General features: G+C 34.3%; 1 protein-coding gene across 1 annotated transcript; it reads left to right on the plus strand.

Moving 5' to 3' along the window:
• Positions 1-2,675: 2,675 nt before the first annotated feature.
• LOC125207006 lies at positions 2,676-4,904 on the plus strand. The gene is made up of 3 exons (XM_048106218.1): positions 2,676-3,326; positions 3,987-4,139; positions 4,665-4,904. Exons 1-3 carry the CDS (start codon positions 2,688-2,690, stop codon positions 4,767-4,769), a joined length of 897 nt encoding a protein of 298 aa, XP_047962175.1. The 5' UTR covers positions 2,676-2,687; the 3' UTR covers positions 4,770-4,904.
• Positions 4,905-14,433: the final 9,529 nt, after the last annotated feature.

Here is a 14,433-nt window from a genome sequence, read left to right on the forward strand (position 1 = left end):
ACAATAATACTCATATTTATTGCTGAAGGGAAAAATATCACAATGAACTCGAAAGTTCATTCAATAATTTCCACGTTTGACTATTAATTCGTACTATTAAACATTCCATATATAAGGAAAATTGAGCAAAAGAAAATTTAAAATGATGTACTTAGTAGTTAATAAAGATTATCAATAACTAGATTGATAAGCATGTGCAAGTGTGGCGGATGAAAAAAAAAATATTTGTATGGTTCTTTTAGTTAATGCTCCTTCCCTTCATCCATGATTTAAAGATGTACTTTGATTTGGTGAAGGTTTTGATATATTTAAAGGGAAGAGGATGAAAAAAAGTTAGAATGCAAGTTCCACTTTTACATACTATGTATTTATTTTATAATAGAATATGAGTGTAATGGATTAGTAGAAATTGAAGTCTAATTACCAAAAATGAAAAAAAAAATATAGACATTATATTGTGGATAGACCCCCTAGACTGAAATACTAACAAATATGGATAATATTTCATGGACAAAATGAGTACACTATATGTGAAAAAATAATATACTCCTTATCATACAAAAAAGTCACAATTACAATGTTAAAATACATAGATCCTCCTACTTATACCATTTATGATAAAAAAAAATGAAATAAAACTTTCATTTTGTGGGACGAACTAAAATGGTAAAATATAGTAACTCTTAGAGCATCCACAATAAGGGATGTCAGCACAGACTAGCCATAGGCTAGCGAGAAGGGAGTGGCAGACGTCCGCTATTGCGTTAGGTTAAAGTGACGGACTTTAGGAAGACGAACGAGCTCTCATCCGCCGACAATAGGCGTTAGCCGATTGCTGCCGTCTATTGCGCGGCGAGTGATAGACTAACCAATATATTTTTTAAATTTTTTTTATTTATACTCTATATTTACAACTCATTGCACTTCATTTTTTTTAATATTTGACAAAAACCAACAATTAAAATGAATTAATCGTATTTGTCAATTTATTTGCTAGGCTAGTGTGCTGGCTAGCCTATTGCTATGTTGTGGGAAATCCTTGATGACCAGCATGTGGAATTACTTGATGGTGTGGCAGAAACGTTTTTGGTTAGCCTAGTGCTAGCCTATGATTAGTCCGAATTTATTGTAAATACTCTTATTATGGGACAAAGAGAGTATTATATAGAACTTTTGAGCGCCTTATCCAAAAAAAAAACCATTTCATATTATAGGTATGTTTATTTCCATGAAGTGACGACAATAAAATACTATTTGTTCTCGGCTATTAAAAAACTGATGAGTTTGTTTATTATTAATAGTTCGAAAATATCATTGTTAATATTCACAATTAGATTTTCATTATTCACTTAGCTTCCATTTTAATTTTATAAATAAGTCTTAATAGTTGAAAAAAAAAATCTCAATAAAATTTGATAGGCTAATAAAAAAAATTAAAGTTTATTAGTTTTTTTAACTACTTTTCATAGTAATATATACTTTCTCAATTGCTAAGAGAAATAAAAATATTTAATAAACCGTTATCCACTTATTAAGGAAATAAGGTTTAATTTTAGGTAAAATCGTTTCTACGCTATAACAAAAAAATTAATGTGACAGTATCAATTTAAAATTATAGAAATATGTTGTACCTGACAGCTTATAAAGTTGTACTGCTACTTTTTACTCCAGCCATGTCTTATTTCTCGATAGAATTAAATTTCAGCCCCTCCACATCGTCATTAATTTTTGTACAATTTAGTCTCAACAACGTTAGATTGGCGAGGGCTGAAGGTAGTTTTCCAGAATTTAAAAAAAAAAAATTAGAAGTAGAAAATACAAAAAAAAAAAAAAAAACTTCTTGGGAAGTGCTTAATGGATTACGAGCTACACTTACAAGAAATAAAAAATTCACGGTTTTTGATTTATTTAATTTTTTTCTTGTTCATAAATTTTTTACAAACATAAATCACAATCACAAAATTTTACCTTCCAGAAAATTAACTTGGTGGATGAATACAAAGAGAGTGCATAACGATTTACTCCATAATCCTAGCTAAAAGGATTAGAAGGTAGGGACACAACGCTTATTGATTGTGTTCGTTGTTGGATGCAATGCTTTATTTTTTGTATTTTAATTCGCCATTCACATTGGTTCTAGTATAAAATAGGAGTACTTTCTTGGTGACCAAAATCGTCGTAATTGTAGAATCGAAAAAACTCATGTAGACGTTTCGGAATCATTAAGTAATTTTATTTGCCGGCTGTACCATTACGTATTAGCTTAAAGTGTATTCGTATGACGTATCTATCTAGTTCTAGTATCTATAAATCAAATCCAGTTTAAAAAATAAATTTTTTCCCACATTTTTTCTGAACTAAATCGAATATATTGTAAAATATAAATAAACAGGAAAACGATCAATCAGTCCGATCCACTTAAAAACTAAAACTATTTTCCATATTATGATCTAAATCTTCGAAAATAGAATAAATTGTAAAAAAATAATACTAAAAAACGATATAAATAAAAAAAGAAAGAAGAAATCCAAGGGACAATGTCAATGAGAAATGTAATGCACTAAACTCGGAAACAGAATTCCAATCAGTTGAGGATGCGAAATCGCTTTAAAAAAGAATAAGCTACATTGTGAGTGGTGAGTTTCCTTAACCTTTTTGTGCTTCTCAGATTTTGATCTACTGCATCAATGGTAGAGGAGGGAAATAAGGAGGTGTATAATGGAAAAATACTGGAAAAAGTAAGTTACGTATGGACAGTGCAAAACTACAAGGAGCAACGGAATGTTGCGCACGGGGTTGCCCTCGAAAGCCCGACATTCGATGGCCCGAATGGTCATTCATTCAAGATCAAATTCTACCCGAATGGAGCTACACAACATGCCTACATCCACTATTCTTCATCATTTGCCATTGAAACTACACATACAGCTGAGCTGCTCCTTAGTTTCCACACTATAAATCCATATCCATTTCTATTTCTATCACCCGCAGCCAAGACTTCCTCATTCCAAAAAAGAGGCCTATACAGGCGTGTGTTTACCGTCGAAGGTGGACATACATCTCCTGCTATTAATTGGCTTAGCCGCAAAATGGATTCTCACATTGGAATAGGATATTCCCTAACGATTAAGGCAACCATTGGGGTTTTTATCAACGCCAACCACTCCCCAATTGATCCTTTCCTGTTTTTTCAAGTAGGGGATAAACGATTCTTCGCAGAGCGGTCTATAATAGAGAAACGATGCCCCCTTCTGTTACCAAAACCTTCCTCATCCAACCCTGACGCGGACATTGTTATTTCGGATGTTGAACCAGATTTGTTTGACGTATACTTTCTAATCTTTGTTGTACTATTATTTTTAGGGCTAGGGAAAAATATCGAAAAAATGATATATCGCTCGTATCGTATTGAAAAATATCGAAAAATTATCGAATTTTTGGTATATCGTAATTTTCGATACGATATGGTATCATATCGTAAGTTTCCGATACGATAACGATATGAATTTCTTTATATCGCAATATATCGTTTTATATCGAATATATCGAAACATATTGAAATTTAAAATTATAAATATATATATAAATCCATTTAATTCATTCATATATTTAGAAAATATATATATGAAACCCTAATAAGAATACTATTTATTTTATTGTGTAGAAGTTTTATTAACTTTTGTGCTATTTTTCAGTTTTGAAATTATATTTTTTGATATATAGGTATTCGATACAATAACTATATTTCGATATATCGTATCGATCTTACGATATATTGAAATATCGATACGATAACGATATTGATATTATCCATATCGAAAGTTCGATATATCAAAACTTTCGATACGATAACGATATGAAATTCTTTCATATCGATATTTTCGATACGAAACTCGATATAACATTTTCGATACGATATATCGTATCGACCCACCCCTAATTATTTTTATTATTCACTAACAAAGCTAAACTTTGTTATTGTGCAGGCTCTGTTATGGTTTATATATAACAAGAAGCTTCATTCTCGTGAGCATGAACGTATCACGAAAACCAAATGGCGTGATCCCAATTCATATGGTATGAGGATCAGAAGAGTAGCTATACGTTACGAATTGATGGGTTTCACTGGCGATTCAGGGGTAATAATTTCATGTATATATAGCTTATTCTTAGGTGTACTATCCATTTTGTCAACAGGTGGAAAAAATACTGAATTGTCTGTCCCAAAAAAATAGACTAATTTTATCATTTTGGGCCGTCCCTAATATTAGACTAAGTTTCAATATAGAAAGTTTACGACAAATAATAATCCTACACATCATATATAATAGTATGAACTTCACAATCCACTAACACTCATTCCACTACTTTTTCTCTCTCTCTCTTTCTCTTATTTTTTTTTCATCTCTCTTACTTTACCAATTATACATTAAAATACTAGCCATTTATAAGTTTATCTATTTTTTGGTGACGGAGGGAGTAAGACATAATGAAATATGGTATAGTGTTTATCGAATTTGGGAATGGTATCAATATTGAAAATTCTTATTTCATAAAAATTTCGTATTTATTCATATTGGCATTTCCGGCATGGTACATGTTTCTTAAATATACACTTTAATTTTAAAAGCATTACGTTAATTATTGTGCATTGGCTAATGTAGGTGGACATGGAAGATTTATGTCGCCCATTTTTGAAAGCATGGAACATTGTACAACGAATTACCAAAGTTAAGAGCAAGGTAGCTAAAGTTATGCCTAATCCATAAGCTAAGTGATTCACAAATGATGGATTAAGGAAGATTGGTGTGCCTATTCTTCTCTCATCAGATTTCATTAGCAAGTTCTGTTATTTTTTTATGTTCGTCGATTATTTTCATTCTACTTAGTATTGGTTTCGATTCATTCCGCCGCCGATATATTTTACTTTTATTTAATATACAATTATTATCTTTCATATTCTCAATAAATATAAAATTGTCAATGATAAGAAATTTTTTTGGAAACTAGTACTATCTGTCCCTACAAATTTGACACTTATTTATATTTTTGTCAGTCCCTAAAATTTTTTCACCTTTCACTTTTACCATTTTTGGTAGTAGACCCCGCATTCTATCAACTCATTATCACTCACATTATATAAAACTATATAAAAGTATGACCTACATTCGACTAACTTTTGCAATCCACTTTCTATTAGATTTATTAAGATTCGTGGCGGGTCAAATGGTGATAAATTATAAGGGACAGATGAAGTATTTATTTTTATTCTCCTCAAAAACTAGGAAATCGCTATATATGATAGATTTATTAGCGAGAGCATCAAATTGTACTCATTCTTGTCTAATGAAAACATTATTCATAATATTTTTTTTTGAGGAAGAATGAAAAAAGCATCAAGCTCCTACTAGTTTCCAATTAGATGGTGTACTCCATCTGTCCGTAAATAGGTGTCTCATTTTTTTTTTTTTAGTCTGTTCGCGAACAGGAGTTCTGGTTCATTAAGACTATAAATGGTAATATAATCTCACGTTCTACTAACTTATTCCACTCTCATTTAATTTAAAATTAATATATTTAAGTGAGACTCATACTTTCCTTAACATTTCGCATTTGCACAATTAACCCTGCAACTACTACTTCTCCCCCTCTTCTTCCCCCACCGTCTCCAACCCTCCTTGACCGCCGCCATCTCACCCCTCAGCACTGCCAGTGCCGCGTCCATTTACGCTTCTCGTGAGCATACGTTCGCATGAGTGTCCCTCTTTATTCATTTACTCCCTTAGTCCACAAAATGCGTGTTCTTTTTTAGGGGACGGAGGGAGTATAAAACACCAACTATTTTAAATTAATTATTCAGAAAATGTAGAACACATAATTTGATAATACTTGGTCCAGCATTAATTCAGGAATTAATTACTTCTTCCATCCATTACATATTTAATAAATCAGCCCCCAACATTAAACTACTCCAGAAATCACTAATAAACTGGCCCAAGATTTAATAAATAATAATTCCCCAGCCCACTTCTTACATCCCCAGCCGACCCAAGAAGTAAAAATTATTGCAGTCCAACGTAGAGAGAGATCGGTCCTTCTTCCCTTACTCCCTCCGCCTCCGACCGCCCCGTCGTTGTTCGTGATAGTTGATATCCCGGTGTACATCTCCGCTCACCCTCGTGACTCGTGAACCTCAATCCTCTCTTTGTCTCTCTCTTCAAGAAGACAATACACATTATTAATGTGAGCCAACTATTAGCTATGATACGATCAAATGCTCCTACAACGATTAAAATAAACTACTTCATCCATCTAAGAACTAAGATAGTGACAATTCTTTTGGGCACGAACAAGAATTAAGAAATTGATGCGTTAAAGTTTAAAATAGAAAGAGTAAAGTAATAGAAGAAATAAAGTAAGAAAAAAGAAAATAGAGTAGAGTACGAAGATAAAGTTTTTACTAACAATGAAATATCTTAACTACCTTGGGACAACCTAAAAAGAAATACTACGACTCAATTGACTTGGGACGGTGAAAGTGCTTAGAGTTTGCTTACTTTACTTGTGATGTTGCTTACTTTACTTGTAGTGTTATAATGGTGTTATTCAAATTACTAAATTTGTTACTCTCTCCGTTTCGCCATAGTTGAAGCGAAACTTTTCGGCACAGAGTTTTAGAAAGAAATATTGGATGTGTTAAATAAATAGATAAAAAAGTAAAAGAGAGAAAAATGTAGAGAGAATAAAGTAAGAAAGAGAAAAATGTTACCATATAGAATGACTCAACTATAAAGAAACTTCCCGAAATAGAAAAATGACTCAACTATAAAGAAACGGAGGGAGTATTTCTTTTTCATCGTCACTAAAAAATATATACCATTCCTTCATTAATTATCTTATGAAACATGATTTATATCGCATGTCCTCCTTAAGATTATTCACTTATTCATAATTAACATTTACATTCGAATCAGTAAAACATAAAAAGAAAAACATGGTTCAGTGGATAATACACTATTCTTAATTGTCAAAGAATAATAATGACGTCATATGACTAAACGTTCGTCGTTCACTCCCAGAAAACTTAAAATAACAGCGTAGGAGAAACTTGGCAACATTGGCAACATAGAATATGATTATTACTATCATTTTAGTTATATTTCATTTTTACATATGAAATTTTTAAATTTTTTTGTGATGTTTGTGTCAAGATGTAGAATACATGAGGGAATCAACTTAATGATCATCAATTAATTAATTGATTAATAGTAGTACTAAAAAGTTATGCATATAGTCATTTTCATTTTTTTACAATTTTAAAAATTATCTTATAGTATTAAAATAAATGAATGTGGATGACTCTAATGATTTTAATTTTTTACAATATCGAACTAAATTTCATTTTATGATATTTTAAATCAAGATGTAGAGTACATCAAAAAATTGACTTAATGAGCATCAATTAGTTAGGTGACAGTATTAAGTAAATAAGTACTACTACGCGTCTAGTCAATTTTATAATTTACAATTTTAACAATTATCTAATAATACAATAGTTGAATGTGAATGATTATTATAATTTGAATTTCTTTACTATTACATATAAAATTATAAGTTTATTTCATGATTTTTTAATCAAGACGTAGAATACACAAGAATATCGATCATCAATTGATTGGGTAGTACTAAAAAATTAAGTACCCCTATAGTAATTGTTTATGTAATTAATCATTTTAAGAATAATTACTATCATTTTAATTAGTTTACTACACAATATTTGAAAAATGTCTATATATTATACTCTCGTTCACATTGAAATGTAGTAGCGTAGATGGTTGTTCCATGAGCCTTGAGGTCCCAATTTCTAACCTCCAATGCATCACCTCATGTTGTTGTTTTCCATTTTACTCCAATATTCTTCAATTCTTGATGTTTAACTTTTGGATCAAATTTGTGCTTCATCTCGACTCACTAATAGAGCTGCCTTTTTCATAGTATTAGTAAATTCTGAACTTGAAATTTGCTTCAAGTACTCGGAGGTAATGATTTATAACAAACAGCTGCTTGTCTTATATTTTCTTTTAATGTTTATTATTATATAAAATGACTTTGTTACAGATATGATTACTTATATTTGTTTCAATTAAGCAAATCTGATTAGTTTTGAATACTTGTAAGTTGTAACCTTAATCTCGCTTGTGCACCTGAGTGACGGGTGGTTGGTGATGATTTATGGATGAATCTGACTCCAGTTGAAACGCAACATATATTTTTAATAAGGAAAATTGACATTATACTTCTCTTCCATTACACAATGTGAGAGTGTTGATGGATCAGCTGCATACATGAAGAAGAGGAACAACAAAGGATCATTTTACATGATGAGCTTCAGGGACCATCGGATCAATCTCTGATCCAAGAGATGTTTTAATCTCAGCCGTTGATTGCACATGACCGTTGGGATTGAATTTGTATAAATAGTTTGTTAAAGCTTTCAGTTGAAAGAGTTAGATAGATTGTCGTAGCTCGATTCTCTCTCGATTGATTGAATAAGAATTTCTCTTCAATTCCCAATTTCTCTTTCCCCCCCCTCCCCCCCCCCCACACACACACACAATCTCCTTTTGTAACAATTGGCGCCATTCGGTGGGAATATCTATTTGGGGATAAATCTTTTCTGGAGGAGACGGATCTGCGATAGCGATGGCATCAAGATTTGAAGCGGCGAAATTTATAGGCAAGAACGATCTCTCGTGCCAACACTCAATCCCCTCATCCCTCAATCTCGAACCTAAAATCTTTGGGTGCATTGTTTTTGCTCACATACCCAAACATGATCTAGATAAATTCTCACCATGTGCAGTCAAATGTGTCTTCTTGGTTTATAGGAAAAATCAGAGATGTTATGACCCGTCAACAGATCGTATGTATGTTACTATGAACTGTGACTTTGTTGAAAGTGAATACTTTTATAGCCAATCTTGTGGTAAGGGGGAGAATGAGACAGGAAACCTAAATAGTGATGCACAAAATTGGCTACCTTTGTGGAGAAAAACCATTCAAGGAGAGAATATCTAGATGGAAATCAACCAAACTAACCTACCAGAGCCAAATCTTGTCATAGTAAACAGTATCAACCAAACTAACCTACCAGAACCAAATCCTATCACGGAAATCAGTATCAACCAAACTAACCTACCAGAGCCAAATCGTGTCAACAATATCGATCCAACTGAGGAAGTTAGCAGTAACACAAGGCATCCGAATTCCCAAGAATAGAGCATGCCACTTCAGGACACTACCCAGCTATATGACCGGTCCTTGAATCTTGAGGTAAATACTTTTGATCCCAATGTTGGTACACCACTTCCCAAAACCACTGACAGTGATAGAAAACCAGAAGTGATGACCCACCATCAGAATAAGAGACATGGCACGACAGATTTCCCCACAGAAGTACAAGGGGCATTCTTCCTCGAAGATACTCACCAGACTGGAAAGGACGGAAATCGAGATACTCTGTAGCAAATCTTACTCAAGGCCATCTCACTGAAATGACTAGAGCATTCGAAGCTGCAATTTGAAGAGGACATTCTGCAATCATTTGAGGAGGCAATGAAGCACAAGGACTGGAGAGAATCCATGAAGAAAGAGATTGATGCCTTGATAAAAAATGAAACATAGGAAAAGTGTACTTTACCTTCGGGAAAGAAATCAGTCGGATATCGTTGGATCTTCACCATAAAAAGACGTGCAGATGATTTAATCGAGAGATACAAGACAACATTGGTTGCTAAGGGATATACTCAAGTGTATGGAGTAGACTATGAAGAGACTTTCTCCCCGGTGGCCAAACTTAATACTGTAAGAACTCTTTTATTTGTTGTTACGTGTAAAGAATGGTCATTATACCAGTTCGATGTTACAAATGCCTTCCTCCATGGAGAACTAGAGAAGGATAAGGAAGTACACATGGAAGTTCCTCCAAGGTTTTATGAAGAGTTCAGTAAAGGGAAAGTGTGCATACTAAGAAAAATCCATTATGAGTTAAAGCAGTCTCCCAGAGTGTGGTTTGGAAGATTTTGCCAGGCAATGTTCAAACATGGGATTGAACAGAGTCATTCAGATCACACACTATTCCTAAAGAAGAGGAATGAGAAGATGACATGTCTAATCATTTATGTTGACGACATGATTATAACAGGAGATGATGCCGGAGAAATCCATAGTTTGAAGAAAAATATGTTAATGAAGGACTTGGGAGCTTTAAAGTACTTTTTTGGAATTGAAGTGTTAAGATCAACATGCTAAACCTATCCACAGGTTGAAAATTGTGGATGGAGCTAAACCTAAAAACCGTGAAAGGTATCAACGGTTAGAGGAAAACTTATCTATCTTTATCATACTCGGGCCGACTTCACATATACAGTTAGCGTCGTTATCCAGCTCATGCATCAACCTAGGGAAGACCATATGAATGTTGTCATGAGAATTGTGAGGTATTTGAAGGGAACGACTAGCTATGGGGTTTTCTTAAAAAAAAACAGAAGATCTGGAAATCGATGGATACATCGATGCTGATTGGGCAAGCAATCCAGTCGATAGAAAATCCACTAGAGGGTATTTTACCTTTGTTGGAGGTAACTTAGTTACTTAAAAGAGCAAGAAGCATAAATTCGTTGCTCTATCAAGTGCTGAAGTTAAATTTCGAGGGATTAGAAGTGGCCTTATGGAGATACTTTGGCTTAGAAGATTGTTAACAGAAATTGGCTTTCCACCTATTCGGAAAAGTCAACTATTTTGTGACAACAAAGCTGCAATCAGCATTTCAGATAATCCCGTTCAACATGACAGAACGAAACATGTCAAAGTCGATCGACACTTGATCAAAGAAAAACTTCAAAACGGCATCATCGAGTTTCCATTTGTCCGATTTGAGGAACAACTTCCAGACATACTGACCAAGGCGTTGTATCCAAATATCTTCAAAGAGTTTTTGGGCAAATTGAGTATCGGCAATACTGTTGCTCAACTTGAGGGGCAGTTTCGGAAAAATGAAGCATAAATTGGCCACCCACTTTGAATGGAGTAGAGTTCCAAAAACATTTATTTGTGTAGAGTTCCTAGTATAGTTTGTTTCCAATACACATTTATTGGGGCACTTCAAGGGACTCTAATAGGGGTGGTTCGGTACGGTATACCTACTGTGACTGTCATACCGTATACCGTACCAAAAGTTCTGGTATGACAAAACAACATACCGATATCGTACTGAATTTTTTGGTATACCGGAGTTTGGTATACCGGAAATTCGGTAAGGTAGTTTTTTATACCGTTACCATACCATGTTTTCGGTATACCGTACTTTTGCAGTATACTGAAATGCAATACGACATACCGTTATACCTTTTATATAGGAAAAAAAATCTATTATATCCAAAATATTCAAAAAAAACAATTATATTGATCAACTACTTCAAAAAGTCTAAAACAATTAAACTTCACCACAATCAAATTTTGTTCAAACAGTCATTCTTTTTAAATTTTAGTATAAATATAACATAAATATATATATGGGGAACGTTAAGGTCCAACTACCTCCTTAGTGTTAAGAATCAAACATATCACAACCCTTGGATCATTGGATTGGATGATTGTGATGAGCTACATATTATACTAAAATGCTATTATTAATCAAGTTACATTATTACACTAAAATAGTACATTATTTTACTAAAATAATACATTATTAGTTAAGTTACATTATTAGACTAGTAATCTACTTTATTAGATGACACATGACATTAAATTTACCGTTAGATCACAAGAGCCAATAGATAACAAGTGTTTTACATGTTGAAAATGAATACATCACCCCTATAAATATATGTTTATATATGTAATAATCAATCGGTATACCGAAGCGTCGGTATATATCGACGATTCGGTATGTTGGTATATACCGACATACCGAATCTTTGGTATACCACGGTATAGGAAATCTAATACGGTTACCGTACCGAATCTTTCGGCACAGTATCATACCATACCGAAAACAACGATATACCGAAAAATCGGTATTTTTGGTATTTTTTCTATACGGTAACCCGGTATTTCGGTATAATTGCCCACCCCTATACTCTAATCTTCCTATAAATACTAGGAAGATAAGCTTTTGTAAACACACAATTGGAATGCATCATATATTATCTATTCTCTACTTCAATATGCATATTCAATCTTCCTACACCTCTCTCGATTACCATCTTTAAGAGTGGTGATTGGAGGTGTGGTGGTAGGAAGGGAGATGCTCAGAGGCACGGTGGGTGATTGGAGGTGTGGTGGTAGGAAGGGAGATGCTCAGAGGCACGGTGGTGATTGGAGGTGTGGTGATAGGAAGTGTGGCTCTTGGAAACATGTTGATTGGACGTGAGGTCATCCGAAGCGTGTTGCTTGGAACTGTGAAGTGTGGTGGTCGGAAATGGGGGGGGGGGGAAGTGGGTTAGTCGACTGTGCGGTAATCTGAAGCGTTTTGGTTGGAATTGGGTTGCTCGGGTGTGTGGTAAATGGAAGAATTGGAGGGAGTTAGGGTTGATAGTCCTAGCAGTGGCGGGTGGTGGTAGAGAAACTGTTGCCGGGGGTGGTGAAGTAGGCTACGAAGATAACGACATTGGATTGAAGGTAAAGAAAAAATTTAGTAACTTTCAGTTATGGCATGCATACTCGACTCGTAGTGTGTTACTGTTTTGATAGAAGAGATGAGAGAGAGAGAGAGTAAATGTGGTCCACGCTGCTCTTTTTTTATTATTATTTATTTAAAAATTACTCTTATTCACCGGTGCATAGGTTAAATAAACCCTCCTATCAAACCGGAGTTTCTACATTTTCTTATCCAATTCCATTCCTCACCCCCGCCACAATCTTCGTCGCTCTTAAGTTCAATCCTCAAAAAATCACCTCTCCTTTATCGTAGCCACCGGTCGGAGGAGTATTTTCCCTAATTCTTTATATTTTCCATTCGCTAAATTTTTTTATTGCTATAGGTATTGATGTTACGACCACAACATTCATTTTGTATTGATTCGTGTTGTGGTTACTGCTTAGTTGTAGCTTACGATTTAGTTTTTTGTTTTCATGATTACAAGGTTACATAGTTTAACAAATGTGTCTTATCTTCCAATTTGCTTGTGTTGGTTCTGTGTCCAAGCAAATGACAAGCTGCTAGACTGATCAAGTGAGATCGGTGGAGCTAGGATGAATTGATGCGTTACTAGAGCCATGCGTGTCAACACTCAAGCGAAATGCGCGTGTTTGAGCAAATGAGGAGCTAAGAAGGAACTAACCGTTAGTGCGTTATAACAATTTTTTTCTTTTTCTTCACACACACATTGTATATAATGAACACACACTTTGCAGAGAGAGTTAGCTATCATTCTTGTGAGGATCCATTGTTGAAGAAATCTCATCTTAAAAGTAGTTTGAGAGTTCAACATAGAGAGATACACTTTGTAAAAGCAAGATCAATATACACCATTTCTTCTTCCTCCGTGGACGTAGGTGTTCTATCACCGAACCACGTAACTTGCGCGTCGATCATCTTTCTTGTTTCAAGTTCTTATCTTGTTGTGCACTTTTGTCACTGAATACCAACAAGTGGCGCTGTCCGTGGGAAATTCTTGTTCGCTTAATGGGGGATTGATTGAGCGTTTGATTGTTAAGCGATTGAAGTGTTCTTTTGGTTTTGAGCTAGTTTTTCCGATCACAGTACACCAACTGTTTGAAGAATGTCCACAACAAAGTTTGAGGTGGAGAAATTCACCAGCCGAAATGACTTCGGGTTGTGGAGGCTCAAGATGAAGACGATCTTGATGCAACAAGGCCTATGGGAAATCTTGAAAGACGATGGTAGTGATGAGAAGAAACCTGATGGATGATAAGGAGAAAGCGAGGACACAAGATATGCCAAACAAGGAATATAACATATTTGGATTTTGAATCTTAATGACAAAGTGCTTAGGGATGTTGCTAAGGAAGATACGGCCGCTTGAGTGTGGTCGAAGTTGGAGTCATTGTATATGACTAAATCTCTTGCAAACCGTTTGCATTTGAATAAGAAATTTCTCACATTCAAGAAGCATATTGGAACAGCCAGAGGAGTTTGGGAAGTGCATCGATGATTTAGAGAACATTGATGAGAAGATTAAGGATGAAGACAAAGCCCTCACGTTGGAATAGGATATTCCATAAAGATTAAGGCAACAATTGGGGTTTTTATCAATACCAACCACTCGCCAATTGATTGTTTCCTGTTTTTTCAAGTAGAGAATAAACGATTCTTTGCATAGCAGTCTATACTAGAAAAACGATGCCCCCCTCTTTTACCAAAACTTCCTCATCCAACCCTGACACAGACATTGTTATTTCGGATTTTGA

This window comes from Salvia hispanica, chromosome 1 (assembly GCF_023119035.1).
Source record: "Salvia hispanica cultivar TCC Black 2014 chromosome 1, UniMelb_Shisp_WGS_1.0, whole genome shotgun sequence".
Taxonomy (NCBI): Eukaryota; Viridiplantae; Streptophyta; class Magnoliopsida; order Lamiales; family Lamiaceae; genus Salvia; species Salvia hispanica.

Excerpts from the sequence above, each read along its gene's own strand:
- LOC125207006 (XM_048106218.1), top strand. The coding sequence starts at position 2,688 with ATGGTAGAGGAGGGAAATAAGGAGGTGTATAATGGAAAAATACTGGAA. Across the intron at positions 3,327-3,986 it reads TTGAACCAGATTTGTTTGAC|GCTCTGTTATGGTTTATATA; the intron begins GTATACTTTCTA and ends GTTATTGTGCAG. Across the intron at positions 4,140-4,664 it reads GTTTCACTGGCGATTCAGGG|GTGGACATGGAAGATTTATG; the intron begins GTAATAATTTCA and ends TGGCTAATGTAG.